We start from the raw sequence: 16,707 nt of genomic DNA on the forward strand, positions 1-16,707 counted from the left end.
CCACACTGAAAGCACCCTTTGTTGTTACCCTGTTGCTGCCGCTGATTCTGTTGAGGTTGCTGACGATTCTGATTGGCGGGGTATGCGCTCCTGCAATCCTTTGCAACATGACCAGGCTTGTTACACCGATGACAGTTGCCCCTGGTGCATGGCCCACTGTGGTGTAGGTTGTAACGATTGCATTTGGGGTGATTCCCCTTGTACCCACCATGACTTTGACCACCAGACGATTGCTGACTGGGGCTCTTGTGGTCGTCAGTTTTTCTCTGCTGAGACTGAGATTGCACAGAAGTTGAACCCTTGCTTGAAGTTCCATCCCATTTCCGTTTGTTCTCACTAGAGGTACCAGAAGTAGTTGCAGCACCTATGCGCTTTGGTAACTTGTTCTGCTCCACCGCCTGATCGGTAAGACGGTGAGCCAACTGAACAACCTGCTGGATAGTGGCCAAGTTTGCTGAAGTCACATGACTTTTCTCTGGCACCAAGCCCTTGAGATAGAGTTCAATTCGCTTATACGGAGGGTCCACCATAGTAGGACACAACAAGGCAAGCTCATGCGATCTCTTAGTATACGCCTCAATCTCTGACCCCGTCATCTTGAGGTTGTAGAACTCGTCTTCCAACTTATGGATGTCATCGCGACTGCAGTATTCCTCCCTGATCATTTCCTTGAAAGTTTCCCATGGGGTGGCGTTGGCAGCAACCAACCCCAGCATTTGCACTTGAGCATTCCACCACGTGAGGGCCAAACCCTCGAGAGTACCAGTAGCATACTTCACCCTGCGTGCTTCAGGGCATTCACACATTTCAAACACAGATTCTAGTTTCTCAAACCAGTGGAGGAGACCTACTGCTCCTTCAGTTCCGCTAAAAGTAGTGGGTCGACAGTCCATAAAGGTCTTAAAAGTGCACACCGGTGCCTGAGCATGTTGACCTAAGGTAGGTGAAAGAAAGACAGAGTTTAACACAAAGGTTGGTTCACGAGAGTAGGATCCTAAAGATCCTAGGATAAGTTCGGACTGCAGGATATACTTCCCGCGTATGCAGCTGCAAGTGCTGCGGCAACTCGTTCGTTGATCAGTGCGGTCAACTGGGCTTGTGTCATGTTAACGCGTCCAGACATGATTCTTCATATCAAGAGTAACACGAGTGAGAGAGGTTCGCGAAAGTACGATGGTAGGATAGAGTAAGCACGCACGTATTCAAACAACAGTAGTTATACTAATCAAGCATACCATGGGCAATGTACTATGTAACTAACAAGTAGGCAATATACACATATCATATCACTTAGAATGTCGAGCCTTGCATGTGGAGTGGAGCGTCGTTGTGGACCGTTGAGCACTGTACCGGTTATAGTCTGGTTTTAACAAAAACGTTTCCCCTTTATTAAAACCAAGTTCACTATAACCAATGGCTTTGATACCAATCTGTCACACCCCCAAAAATCCACCCGCGGAGTACTACCGCTTGGAGGCGTGACTGACCAGGATCCAGCCACCAATCATACTGAACGAGCATATAAAGAGTTATAAAAGTCTAACCAATACGATTGGTGTTCAAACAAAACAAAGTTTAAGTTGTAAGCGGAAGCATAAGTCTTAAAGTTAAAACATAAGTTCAAATGTTTTCAAGTTTAACATGGCACGCAGCAATCCATGTCCCACAACGACTCTTCTCCATGCAAGCTCCAGCTGAGTACCTATGGTCCTGCAAAGCATGTAGTAACGAGTCAACAACTAGTTGAGTGAGTTCACAGTTGGATGTTTGTTTTAGTTGTTTCGAAAACAGTTTCCTTTATCTGGCATCCTGCCGTGGGGGTTACCCCATAGTTTGAAAACGTGACTTAATCATTCCCAGTTACTCTGGCATTCCAGCCGTGGGGGCTACCCCATGATAGTTATCAGGCATTTCGGCCGTGGGGGCTACCCCATGCGTACACTAGACTCGTTACCATATCGACTGCTGACTGTAGTCATGTTTATGTGCCCTGAAAACTGTCAATGTCTATCATCATTGACGTGCCCCAGATCCATTAGTTCACGCCCGTCCTCTGCGGCACGGTGTGAGGTTTGTCAGACCTAAATAGCGCTATCTAACTAATGACCCGCTCGCCATTGGCCCGGCGATTAAGTCGATATAAAAAGGAGGGACTTCGTGATAGAGTTTTGGTCTAGTACGAGTTATCCGTCCGTCCGGACGAGGAATCACATTCCTGAACCGTTGCTGTCCTACCCAAGGAGGACGAGGAATCCACGTTCCTTAACCCCGTTCCTAACCCAGGGAATCCCATGCTTTGTAGAGGGTGTGAACTCACCTTGGTTTGCTCGGCAGTTAATCACAGAAAGGTCGGTCAAGTTGCAAGTGGTCAACTATGTCCTAACATAGATACCATTTATAATCAGATTCAAACCAAGCAGTGCACGTACAAGTAACGATCCTAGCATACAGTTCTATCATGGCAGTTTCAACAACAGTGCACAACATATTCGGTTAACAGTAGCACGTATAGCCCATATGTTCAGCCCAATTACTTAAGCCCAAAACATGCATTAAACAGTAGCACAAGGAGCCCATAAGGCCGGCCCATTAACTAAGGCCCGTAACCAGGCAAGCCCACTAAGTGTGGTCTCGAGTCGCAACCGGACTCGCAAGCGTGGTTTCGAGTTGTGCTGCTTATGTTGGTCATAGGTGGTTGCGAGTCGCAACCTATGTCGCAACTGTGGTTTCGGCTGGTCATGTTATGGTTTCGAGTCGCAACAGGACTCGCAACCTGTGTCGCAACTGGCGGTCTCGGCTTGTAATGCTGTGGTTGCGAGTCGCAACCAGGGGTCTCGACTCCCCAACAGTTGCTGATTCTGCACAGTTGTACTATCCAATGAAATTCAAATGTCATGCTACATTATATGGTACTATCCACTAAAACATGTTTTGTTGTCTAAAACTAACCAAAATCGGATCAAATATGCAGAATTCAAACATCCAAACCACATTCATATCATATTCAACAAGTTCTTCATATATTCAAGTCATGTTCATGTTTATCATCAAACTTGTTCATCATATTTTTGGGTTTTTAGCATTTAATCTAGTCGTAACATGAATAACCATCAAAACACTTAAACATAGCACCACAAACTCGGTTCTAAACTAATCCGATTACATGACAATTGCGAAACCGGTTTTATGAACATCAACAACTAGTGGTTTAAACAAGATATCATAATCCATCATGCAATGTATCCGAAATTAAGACATGTTAACCGATTTATCATCATTTGATACTAAGTAGCTATTTTCTATCAATCAACATCTTTATCATAGCTAAACAACCATTTCTCATGTTCAAACTTAGCAAGCAACATAATGTCAAAATCATCAACCCAAACACAAAACACCACAAGAATCACTAACCGGTTGATGAGGTGTGCGTGTGAAGGAGAGTTAGTTTGTTGTCCGAGAGCTTCCGAGTGAGGAACACAAGTGAATCCGATTGATCCTTGAATCCGGCACAAGAGAGAAGGGTGGTGTTGCTAGGGTTTTAGTGAGAGGGAAAGAGTGAGAGTGTGTGTAGGAGAGTGAGTGTGTTTGGTTGCCCAAAGAATGGCAAAATGGTTAAAAGCATAGTAGATATACTTGTTTCACAAATGCACCCTAAAGGGCTTAGGAGCCGGTTAAGGGTTTACGGCCCGTTTGGCCCAACCGGCCAAAGGCCCAAACCGGTCTACTAGTTACTGTTCACTCGAGACCTCATGGTCTCGAGTCGGGTCCTTTGTTCTCGGTTCACATAAAACGCACATATATATATATATATATATATATATATATATATATATATATATATATACAGAGTAGGGTTCGCACGGAAAGTGTGTTTTTCCTAGAAAGCCTAGGAAGCGATCTTGTCCATTGGATTGGTGTGTTTAATGGTTGAGATCAAATCAATGGCAAGATTGTAATATTCAATAAAATTTAATAGAATGTTTTAAATGATGAGGGGCAAAATCGTCTTCACAGTGTTTTAAAACAATCAAGTATAACCATCAACACATCACATCTCCTTAATACACGCGAATTTCCCTCTCTCTCACTTTCTCTCTCTAAACCCTCGAAGAAGTCAGAAAATATTCATACCAAAAATACCGAGAATCATGGATGAAGATAAGAGATTTTCAATCTTTTATATACGTAAGATCAATTGGACATTGGTTGCTGTGTTTTAGAAGGCGATTAGGGTTCGATAGTTCTCTACATTGAAGTGTTTTATGTTTGCAGGTAAGAAATTCAAAAAAAAAGAGGATTTAAACAAGATGGAATCCAGCAAAATCAAAGTGGGTGAAAGTGAAAACAGATTATCCGGGAGCAAAGTTGTAGTAGCGAGAACCTCAGGTATGTGTTTTAGAGTAAAAAAAGGTGAGTATGATTTACGATTGTTTGGGATGACTGTGTTTTTTTTTTTTTGTTTTAATTTTTTTGTTGTTGGTTATGTGTGATATGGAATGTTTATATAGGTTTTACACTATGTATAGACCAATTCTCTGTGTTAATGAGTTTGCCCCAAATGTGTTTTATGGGTGTGTTTCCGATGATGTGTTTTAGACACAGGTAGTTAGATGGTTTCAATGGACAAATGTGTTTTATGTACCTTTTTTTTGAACATACATCTGTTATGGGATAGGTGTAAATATAATGTGTTTTATGGATAGGTTGTGTGGTGGGTTCTCCATAAACTGTGTTTGTTAATGGTTAGGGTACTGAAAATGTGTTTTAATGTCAGCCTTTTACTTGAACAGTGCAGATGTGTTTTACTGTCAGCCTGTAAGTGCTTTATTCGTATTAAAAATAGGTTTGATGTACACTTTTTGAACAAAATGTGTTTTATTGTAATGTATTAGCATGCTGTGTTTTACTGTTAGGGTAATGATGTGTTGTCGAAAAAACTGTTTTTGTTAATGGGTTTTTTATTAGATGTGGGTGTAAAGCATATGTGTTTTAAGGTCATTTTGGTCATAAGTTTACGGTGAACATGTTTGTTTTAAGGTTAATTTATTAGATAAGGCAGTAGAAATGTGTTTTATAAATAACAAAGATGTGTTTTCAGTCAAACGGAGAAAAAGTGAGAGAATAAAAGGAAAATGGCTTTCAAGGGTACCCGGAAACCCACCGGACAAGCCAATAATACTGGATGAATCGGACACAGAAGAAGGATCACCTTTACAGGGTACGGTTAGTTGTGGCAGTTAAAGGTGGGGGGGGGTGGGTAACTTATATGGCCACCTGTCTGATAAGTTGTGTTAATTTTTGTTACAAACAGTTGAGCGTGTTAAAAAACATAAAGAAACAATAGACAGCAAAGTATCGTCCACACAACAACCGCCTGCCGGTACCCTTCTGTCTGACATTGCACATCTCTTTCCGAACGTAATGGATAAAGATGTCGTATTACAGTCGGAACCAAACGAAAAAAGTGAAATTCCCATATGTAAGTTAAATGAACGAACGTGAAACCATATGTTCAATGAGTTAAAACACAACAGCATAGTACTAACAAATTTTATGGGCTTTAAATCAGCCGCCACAAACAAAAAGGGAAACGAAACCGGTAAGAAGAGGAAGCACAAAGAGGCTGGAATCATACCGGAAGAAAAGAAAGCTGCGACTGTACAAACGGTTAAGCCGATTAAAGAAGCAGCACACGGTAAAGTTAATATTAAGGACTAAATTTCAGATACTTAAAAGACTGACTTGCTGACCGGCTTGGTATATTGGTGTTTTGTCAAGTACGACAATAGACGATTCTGATGATGATTTTGACAACCCACCTTGGAAAAAAACAAGGTCAGGTGCGGGTCAAAAAGTAGTTGAAAAAACACAACAACCCGCATATGCTACATCAATCAAAGACTCTAAAACACACAAGAAGCGACAACCGGTAAAGAATTACTTGCTGATGGGAAACTAACTATGCGATTGGCTCTTAAACACATGGGGGAGTTAATGGAATCTTTGAACGAAAATCAACGGGGGGCTGTCCGAAACATAGGTTTCGGGTCAATACTTAGCTTTCGAATGGGTCCGATTCCCTCAACTCTGAGTTGGTGGTTGGTAAATAATTACGACACTAAAACACGGGTCTTGAATTGCGGTAGCCACCACATTCAAATAACAGAGGAATTGGTGCACGATGTGTTCGGAGTACCGAGAGGGAATGAAGAAATAAAGGAAGTAGCGAGGGCAAGGGCTGATTTCCACGAGGTTGTGGCAGAATGGAAAGCACAATTCGAAAGTGATCCTGCACGCTTGACGCCTGTTCAGTTCAAAACATACATGCAGGGGCAACAAGCGAGCGGACGGATCTTTGTGTTGAACTTTTTGTTGTTCTACAACACACTTCTGGGAGAGACAACTACGAATTCATCAATTAATATGAAGTTTTTACCAGCATTGCATCGAGGGAAGGATATCAAAAGTTTTAACTGGTGTGAGTACATGATCAGGTGTCTGAATCGAACGGTGGAAGCATGGACACCAAAGGAGCCCTTCCTTGGACCAATGCCATTGCTAGTGGTATGTTCTAAATAGATATGTAATTTCCTAATATAAAACAAAGAGTAATGTGCTTTAAAACACATCTGTTTTGGTAAAAACACATCTGTTCTAGTAAAACACAGTATGTATATAAAAACCATCAACACACATTCTAATAATAGTTAAACAGTATTATAGGTGATATAACACAACCTGAAGTATACCAAACCTTTAAAACACATCTGTTTTGGTAAAACACATTAATGTTGTATTCGAAAAAATAGAAATGCACCGATAGACTCAAAACTTATTTTGAAGACCATTATGTATATAAAAACCATCAACACACATTCTAAGAATAGTTAAACAGTATTATAGGTGATGTAACACAACCTGGAGTATACCAAACCTTTAAAACACATCTGACGTTAGTTTCGTTATTTGGTTTTTTACAGGCTGCGTTGATACGTGACCAGAAGATATACAAAGAAGGTGAACAAAGAGCAGCGCATCTCATCGAAGATATCAATGATGACGATATCGAGGCAGTGAGCATAAAGTTGGACTCGGTCAGATTAGATCAAATCTTAGTGGAAGAGTACGAGTTGCAACCGGAACAAAGGTATCCATTTGCAAAAAAGAGTGATGATGACATCGAAGCAGAAGTAGTGAAAACAAAGAAAAAAAATGAACCGAAGGCTGAAAAACACATTACCAAGTGTGTTCCTGAAAAAAAGAAAAAAACATTCGTAAAGCCGGCCGGTAAAGCACATGGTAAACCTCCGGTCTCACCGTCACCGAAAAAAAAAAACAGACTGAAAAGAAGCTGCCGAAAGCCGGAGAGGCTGGGAAGAAGAAAATTTTAAATGAAAGTGTTCCGGAAAATGCGCGTGTTGTAGAAGAAATACCGGTTAATGCGGGTTTCCAAGCCGATTTCGCAGATTGCATGAATGAAGAAGCTGGCCAGGAACGAGTGCCTATTATAGATACATCCGATATAGAAAGATACTACCGAGAAACCGGCGAGTGGGGACAAACACAACAAAGTCAGCCGGGAATTAGCTCATCTATGGCATCTCAATATGGATCGACACCAGCGACACAAAGCGACGAGGTAATCTTTTAATTTTCCAATTATTTACACTTAACATCTTAAACCACACAATCATACTACCTAAAAACCATATTTGGTATTAGTAAAACACACTGCTAAATGTTAAAACACACATTTATGTTATTGGTAAACCACTTTACGAATGGTAAAACACATTAAAGTATTAACAGCCTGGTCATTTAAAACACATATTCTGTTTGCTAATAACACATTCAGAATACCAAAAAACTTAATCTGGAATTATTAAAACACACTAATTATTTGGTAAAAACAGAATACTGATGCTGATTTAATAATTATTTGGTAAAAACACACTAATAATAAAAAAACAAACTAATGATTGGAAAATAGCATTTTCCAAAAAGGTAAAACACTTTTAATAATGGTAAAAACATAGTGCAGGGTTTGGAAGTAGCACCAATGCTGATTTAATACACCTTGTGATTGCTAAAACACACTGCAGCTAAACCATATTTGGTATTAGTAAAACACACTGCTAAATGTTAAAACACACATTTATGTGATTGGTAAACCACTTTACGAATGGTAAAACACATTAAAGTATTAACAGCCTGATCATTTAAAACACATATTCTGTTTGCTAATAAAACACACTGCTGGTAGGTAAAACACAAACAACATAAAAAATTAAGAAAGAACCACAAATATTGATAGGGAAAACACATTATAACATGGTAAAAACACGTTGCGTAATTGGAGAAATAAGAATATGATAAAGTGTGTATGATGTAATTCAGGTACATGCGGGAATGTTGGAGGTTTTCTTGAATCAATTCGACGAATGTGTAAAAAGGATAACCGACACTTTTACAGAAGGTTTCCAATTGTACCCCCAAAGTGAAAAAATCAAAGAAGTACACAAATTGTGGACAGATAAGTTGAAAAAGGTCGGATCAACGTGTACGACAACCGAACAACCACAAACTCCTGATGATAAAACACCGGAAAAAGAGGCAAATAAGGAGAATTTGGATATGTCACAGTTGTCGCAGTGGACACCTTCATTGGCCGAAGAGGTATGCAAGACGGTTGACAAGACAACCACGCAGACGACTCAGCTTGCAGTAATTGAGCCGCCCGCACAGAAGACTCAGGTTGACGAAATGGAGAAGACCGCACTCGCCGTCACACCAATCTCCCAGAAAACACAGGAAGAGTACGAATATACAATTAGACGTGGGCGGCTAATACACGATCTGGACCTTGGAAAGCCGAAAATAAGACCGGAAAGACAAACAGAGTTGACCGATGCTCTAAGGTCACCTTACGTCAAGCGGGCAGTGTCGATTAAGGCAAAGCTTGAAAACGCTGAGCTCTCCGTCAGCTCATACATGTTTTCAGCCTGGGGTTCAATGTGGTATGTTACAACACATCTGTTTTGGTAAAACACATTAATATTGTATTCGAAAAAATAGTAATGCACCGATATACTCACAACAGTTTGAAACTGATTCTGATGAATAAATTGTAAAACATTTAATAAAACACATTTGTATACATTAGGGATGTTGTCTTCAGAACTAAGAAAGGAGTGCCGGTGATGAGATCTCCGCTCGAATCATTATTGCCGGGAATCGAGGTGCACATATTGGTAATAAGCGCGTGGGCGGATTTGTTGAATTACGAAGAAAAATTCAAGCTAAAGGGAAGCATCGCACGCCTGTTCTGTTCAGTCAATATGTTGGTAAGGCTGATCATATTGGAATTGCAATTTAAGTTGTCAACTTTAGTAATAAATATTGTTTAACACGATTAATTTGAAATGCAGAATGAAGACGACTACATTAAAAATGCAAAATCAAGAGCAAAAACGTTCGGAGACAACATGGAACCGGTTTTAGTTTCAGCTGATGTCAAAAAGATACCTGAACATGCCCTCATCTTTGTACCAGTCTTACACGAAGCTCATTTCTATTGTGTATGCTTTAATTTAAAGGACATGAAGGTAGAAGTTTTGGACAACAGCGCTAAGGATGTCTCAATGCAAGCGAAATACAAAAAAAGGCTGGAAAAATTGGTACGCCCGTCTGTATATAAAATACAAAAGTCCTATGTTATGTAAATGCATGTCATTTGGATTACAATTTTTTTATAAACACAAAAAATTAAAAACTGCAAAAAAAATGTTTACAAAATATATATGAATAAGGTTTGATGTTAAAACACATGTGATAATAAAATGACTCTAAATGATGATATTATAAGTTTAGTGTGCTAAAACACATTAAAATGTTACTTAAACTGTTACTTAATGTGTTAAAACCCACTTCATGATAAGTATAAGTTTAGTGTGCTAAAACACACTTGATAAAATGAATGATACGTTAGCAGCACTAGTGAATCTTTAAAACACAGTGTAGAACATAATAACATATAAATATTAAATTAAAACACACTGTTACTTAATTCTACGTTGTATTGTGCCTCTACATGTGTATTACTTTATTACTTTACTACAGTATTGTGCCTATACTTAATAACGGTATTAAGAGCTTAAAACACACTGAGTCAGAACTTTAAATTTATCTCTTTGTTAATTACGTTGATCATTATAATGCATTCAGCTTAAAACACAAGCGCTGATTTAAACTGTTTATCGTGCAGCGTGATGCTTTATCGGTGTACTTGGAAAAAAATGGGCATCCGGCGGGCGGGGTGATCGATAAGGTTGAGCCGGTACGATTGGAAATGCCATGGCGTACAAAAAATAATGTAATCGATTGTGGCGTCTTCCTGATGCGCCATATGGAAACATACAAGGGCGTATCTGGAAAAGGTTGGGAATGCGGATTCTCAAATGAGTGCACTGATGCGGGTGAGATTTCATACAAGCAAAGCAAAGAGATTGATGATCTCCGGCGTAAGTACATTACGAAGATGCTCCTAAGTGAAGGAAACGAGTACAGAGGTTTTGTTAAAGCCGAGGTTGCTAAATATAACAAGTTGTCGGCGGATGAAAAAAAGAGGCTAGAATCAAAAGCCTATGACACAATCCTTGCAAGATTGGATAACTAGCTTAAAATGACATGTTCTCGAAAAAAAACTTTGTTAGCGGTAGTTTGTTGACGTATTGTGCACTGATTTTCTTAAAACCCAGTTAGTTTGTTTTGTTCAGTTATCTCAATGACTTTAACAAGTACAAATATGTTAACTTTGAACCTCTTGAACCTTGTGAATTTGTGGCTATATTATTACTTTGTTTCAATCTACAAAAGATATACAGTGCTATGACCTATTAAAACACAGTCTAGATACTTAAAACACAGTGCCAATAATGTGATCTGGGAACCAACCTATCTATGTCATCAAGCATCTGTACCTTAAAACAAACTTAAAACACATTAATATCAATACAGAAACTAAAGAGTTTACAAAAACCTTCAAGTATTAAAAAGATTGACTTCAACTTCGAATATCTGTGAAAACACATTACATATAATAGGCTGATGGATCCTAAGGAATATAAGCCAAATTAAAATTGTTAAAACACATTAACAATTAAAGAGTCTGATGGTTTGTCTGGAAAAGGCATTGTTACAGTTGTGTGACCCCTTAAAACACAGTCTACATACTTAGTGCCAATAATGAAATCTGGTAAGCAACCTATCTATATCATCAAGTGTCTATGCCTTAAAACGAAGTTAAAACACTTTAAATATCAAATACAAAAACTAAATAGTTTACAACAACCTTCAAGTATACAAAGGATTGACTTCAGATTCGAGTATCTGTGAAAACATACATTAAAACAAGTTAACGCACTTTAACATCAATAACATAAACTAAATATTTGAAAAAACCTTCAAGTATACAAAAGAATGACTTCAGGTTCGAATATCTGTGAAAACACATTACGTATAACAGGCGGATGGATTCTAAGGAACATAATCCAAATCAAAAATGTTAAAACACATTAACATTTAAAAGGCTTGTGTTTTGTCTGGAACAAAGTTAACATTTAACATTTATAGTATGCTAAAACACATATGACTACTAAAACACATTAACATTTAAAAAGTATGCTCGTTACTCTGGAACAAAGTGAGTACTTAAGACACAGTTGAAAACTGCACTTTATGGACTAAAACAAGTTTAAAACACATTTTTAACGAAGTAAACAAATATGCCAAACCCACGAACAAATCCAGAATCCCGTAAAACAGATATGGCTACTACATAAAGAGCTTAAAACTAAAACACTAAAGCAACTATTTTCATAAAATGTCGAATACAAATCAGTCTTAAAATCACCAAAACCAAATCTCAACACAAACATACGATAAAAAAATAAAACTAAAAAACGGATAGTTCAGCAAAAAGTACTTAGAAAAATATTGATAAAAAAAGATCCTACTATGCCATCTCCTCATCGTCCATATCTGCATCGTTTCCAGATGTGTAAAACACATCATCATCATCGTTCAAACCAGTACCATCACCTTGAACAACCATAGCAGCATCTCCTTCAGGAATTGTGTCTTCATTACCACCAGCATTCCGCGAAGAACCTGCCTCAGCCCCAGCCACGTTGTATTTCCAGCACGTTACTCTGTTATGACCGTATTTTTTACATACTGAACATTGACGACGTTTACTTCCAGACTGACTTACGGCTCGCTCCTTTTGAGATTTAAGGCGTTTATGAGAACCACAGCCCTTGAACCTGGTACCAACTGGAACACGGATAGTGGCCGTGCTCTCTGGAGCAACTCCTAGCAGTTCAGCAAATCGGTTACGTCGTGTCTTGGGAGGTGCATTTATTTGAGCTTCATCCGCGGCTGACATAAACTGCTTGATATGGTCTCGAAAATCAGACAACTTATCAAAATTTGAAATCAGCTTGTTAACGACATACTCCGTTGCGTGACTAATCTCCCGAACACACCGGTTAACCTCGTCACTACGATCTGGATTTCCACCATCCGTAAGAATGGACCCGGGGGAACTATTTGGAACAGCTTCACGCGTCCAACGCCTCAATATATATTGTTTAGGAAACTCCCTTATATCAAGAATCCGTAACACGCAAAAAATGTGACTACAAAACAGCCCAAACTGCTCAAACCTGTTGCATGTACACTTAACAGTAACATCCTCCTCGCGTATCATAACCTGTAACATTTAATATCAATAAAACACAGTTCATAAAAAAATAAATAATAGACAAAAAATAAGACCACATAAAGAAAAAATAAACAATCACCTCAAAGTACGAAGAACATGGCTGATCGAGATCCTTTATAAAAAACTTAATGAAATCACCGACGTGATCTAATCTGATACTCGCACAACGATGAATAGCATGTTGAATCTCGAGTTGAACATCAAAAAATAAAGTTCTAGTATATATTTGAGCTGCTTGCTTCTCGAGAACAAAATCACTCCACTCTCCAGGGTTGGTGTATCGAGTGTCATGATCGTTTTTTCGGTGCTCATGCCTTTGCGCTTCAATAGCCGTATCAAAGTGGCTAAGAAATTCAACCAACGTGCACTTTGGATTGCTAATTTTTCCAAAAAAGTGGTTCTCGCTTTCGGACCTAGATGATGTCCGCATAAGACCAGACATTTCTTCTTCACGATAGTAAGCTGGAATCCATGATTCACGTAGCCCATATATATACGTCAGCCATTCATGGTCGGTTAACCCGAAATCATGAATAATAGCGGCCCATTCAGCCTCAAAAGCTTCGGGCAATAGAGAATCAGTCCAAACAACTGCAGACAATCTTTTCCTGAAATCTGTATTTGAACATAAGGCAGCCCCAACCTAAAATGGCACATTGTATCGTGAATGACAAAAAAAAAATTAATTTTAAAACACAGAACAAATCACACAAAAAATAAAAAAAAATAAAACCCTGCCATATAAAACCCATACCTTTGTAGTGAGTTTATCCATGATATGCCACATACATAACCGATGCCTCGACTCAGGCCAAACATCAGCTATAGCCCTTTTCATCGCAGGGTCTTGGTCAGTAACGATTACAGGAGGCGCGTACCCGTATGCGTTCTTGATCGCCCTAAGTAACCAGCTATACGTCTCTGCCGTTTCCGAACCGAGAATTGCAGCACCAAGTGTCACGTTCCTATTATGATTATCAATCCCAGTAAAAGGGACAAACATCATGTTATACCTTTAAAAAAACACACAATCAGCGATGAAAAAACAAATCATGATGTATTTATAACACAGTAAGATTTAAAACACAATAAATATGTAAAAAAATAAACTCATAGTTACTTGTTACGCCTGTATGTAGCATCAAATGATATAACGTCCCCAAACATATAATAATTTCTCTTCATATCCTCGTCGGCCCAAAAAATGCACTTCAACACACCTTCGTCTGTGGTTTCATATTCACAAGAGAAGTTCGGTAAAAACTCCTTTTTTCTCATCAAACGCTTGACAAACATTTCCGCATCAAACTCTCCGATAAAAAGATTTAACTCCTTCTTGAAATTTTTAAAATCGACTTTGGTAGCACCGACTTTGTCGAACCCACCATACACTTCCTTCATAATGTTAAATGCACGAACAGGCCCGATGTTGAGATGTGACATCTTGTTTATCATCTCTTCGTGTGCACGATTAATACCCCTGTTTTCCTTGAGAAGATGTAAATCTTCTTCATGCACAAAATCGTGGTTGTGCGCCTCTATAAAATGATAAAGCAAATACTTCTTAGCATCGGTAAGTTTTATTCTGATCGCAGCCTGGCATCCGGTCCTTTTTGATGGTACCCTACGTACCCACCTATCGGACGGCTGATCTACTAAAGTATCAACTGGTCGAAAGTCTTTTTGACCCTCCTTTGAACAGAAAAAGTACTTGTTTATAACAATACCACGGTTCTCGTGCTGTGTGCCCTTCCTTACAGTCCAACCTCCCGCTTCTGCGTAAGTTTTATAAAAGTTATACGCGTCATCAACTGTGTCGAATAACATTCCCTCTGCTGGCGTCAACGAAGAGGGTGAATCCGGAATATATCTCTTCGTTCCGGTGTTTGGAGAAACTTGTTCAACACCACGTACTTGGTAATTAGGTGCATCTACAAGACATGACAAAAAAAGGGTATAAAACACATAACTAACCAAACATAACGCAACTTAAAAAACAGCGATTCAATGATAAGAGGTGAACCTATAAAAAACATTCACATCAAACTCAACAACTGTTGAAAACACATCACATATAACAAACTGATGTTTACACATAAAGAGTTTAAAATAAACATGAACAAAAAACTGCAACTATGGAATTTAAAACACAACATTCAACTATGTAAAAAAAGGGGTGACCTTCATACTACAAACAATCATCCAACTCATGTGAAACAATGAACAAAAACACCCTGAACATGTATGACTGTTAAAACACAACACCAATAACATGATGATGGTTTGGCACAACCTCAGCATCTGTTGAAACAAGTAATTGGTAAAACACATTACAGTTAAAAAAAACATCATTTAATAAGAAACTACAAAAAGGAACTCATAACTAGTAAAACACATTACTTTTAAAACACAACATCCAATAATAACACGTAACTAGTAAAACACAGTACATTTAGAACACATCATTCAATAAGAAACTACATTAGAACACATAACTAGTAAAACACAGTCAATTTAGAACACATCATTCAATAAGAACCTAAAATAGAACACATAACTAGTAAAACATATTACTTTTAAAACACAACATCCACTCTGGAACATTAAAAAAAATTGTCTTCAGGCTCAATAACTGTTAAAACACAACACTATTTAACAGACAACATTAACATGATTTATATAAAAGGTTGACTACACCCTCAATATCTGTTGCAACAGGAAACTTGTTAAACACAATACGGTTAAAACACAGACAAATAAGAATCTGTATAACTGTTAAAACACATCACCAACAACAAAGCTTGATGGTCTTGCTCGTAAAAAAAAAAACTGTGGATTTTAACAAGGTGACCTCTGCTGTTAAAACACATCATCAAGGTTATGAAAACAATGTGTAATCTTTATGTACTTAATACAGCTCGACAACTCTGCTGTTAAAACACAGCATCAAGAACAATCTGAATATTTTGAATAAAGGTTATAGTAAAACAATACAAAAATGCAAAAAAGGTAACTGCAATTACCATCTGCAACATCAGCGAGGGTGTTCGAAGCCATGATCTTTCAGACTTAAAAAATATAGAATAAGAACTTTGCTGATGAATAATAGGATGATCGGATTATAATATATAGATGTGTGTTTCGTGTTCGTGGAATTTGGAATAGATTTGGATTGAAAAGAAACTACAATCCCGAATTTGATGCATAGAAATCAGTTACAAAACGAAACATGCAAAAATATATAAATTGAGATAATTACCAAAAATAAAAAAAATATATGCAATTACATGTTTGCCCTTCTAGTTAAAATACATCCATGCCACATGTCACTATACTATTGCTTCCTAGACTTTCTAGGAAAATAGGACTTTCCACACAACTCCTACTCTATATATACATACATACAATCAAAACACATATTCACATAAAAGTTCACTTATATTAGTAACTTTAACAAGTTAACTTAGTCACGAAATGTTCAAGCATGTTACATCGAGATACAGGAAAGGTTCTAAATTTCGAGTTGTCACATAAGGGAATGGTTTGGTAAGAGTCTTGCCATTGTTCAGTGTATAGATCCTGCAAAGTACCTGGGTCAAATTTAGTAGGACCTCCTTCAATACCCACCGGTATTGGATGGCGGGGGTCCAAACTCTTTGGTCCCCTCATAAGTAAGCTACTATTAAAACTTTAACCCGACTATTTAGGACTATATCCCTGCTGACTCAGACTACTTAGCCGAGGGTAACGTCACCTTCAAAAGAGGGGGCTTACCACATTATGCATTAATAACTTAATTAATTATCTTTCAATAATCCGACCCTTTAGGATTGTATCCTTGCTGACTCAAACTACTTGGTTGAGGGTAACGTCTCCTTCAAAAGAGGGGCCTACTACAATAACTAAGATAATCTCTTAAA

At 38.2% G+C, this 16,707-nt stretch overlaps 3 protein-coding genes across 3 annotated transcripts; 1 reads left to right on the plus strand and 2 right to left on the minus strand.

Annotated features, from left to right (window-relative positions):
* Positions 1-4,151: 4,151 nt before the first annotated feature.
* Positions 4,152-10,678, plus strand: LOC118480200. Its single transcript, XM_035974923.1, has 12 exons — positions 4,152-4,188; positions 4,276-4,389; positions 5,102-5,221; positions 5,315-5,482; positions 5,573-5,698; positions 6,170-6,567; positions 6,984-7,277; positions 7,343-7,642; positions 8,401-9,020; positions 9,167-9,347; positions 9,432-9,680; positions 10,268-10,678. The coding sequence occupies exons 1-12, from the start codon at positions 4,152-4,154 to the stop codon at positions 10,676-10,678; spliced, it is 3,018 nt and encodes a 1,005-aa protein (XP_035830816.1).
* Positions 10,679-11,848: 1,170 nt separating this feature from the next.
* LOC110868049 (protein FAR1-RELATED SEQUENCE 5-like) lies at positions 11,849-13,817 on the minus strand. Its single transcript, XM_022117135.2, has 3 exons — positions 13,542-13,817; positions 12,867-13,430; positions 11,849-12,775 (listed from the first exon to the last, which is right to left on the minus strand). Exons 1-3 carry the CDS (start codon positions 13,791-13,793, stop codon positions 12,017-12,019), a joined length of 1,575 nt encoding a protein of 524 aa, XP_021972827.1. The 5' UTR covers positions 13,794-13,817; the 3' UTR covers positions 11,849-12,016.
* An 86-nt stretch (positions 13,818-13,903) lies between these two features.
* On the minus strand, positions 13,904-15,844 carry LOC110866662 (protein FAR1-RELATED SEQUENCE 5-like). Its single transcript, XM_022115805.1, has 2 exons — positions 15,811-15,844; positions 13,904-14,718 (listed from the first exon to the last, which is right to left on the minus strand). The coding sequence occupies exons 1-2, from the start codon at positions 15,842-15,844 to the stop codon at positions 13,904-13,906; spliced, it is 849 nt and encodes a 282-aa protein (XP_021971497.1).
* Between the last annotated feature and the right edge of the window lie 863 nt (positions 15,845-16,707).

Source organism: Helianthus annuus, chromosome 7 (genome assembly GCF_002127325.2).
Source record: "Helianthus annuus cultivar XRQ/B chromosome 7, HanXRQr2.0-SUNRISE, whole genome shotgun sequence".
Taxonomy (NCBI): Eukaryota; Viridiplantae; Streptophyta; class Magnoliopsida; order Asterales; family Asteraceae; genus Helianthus; species Helianthus annuus.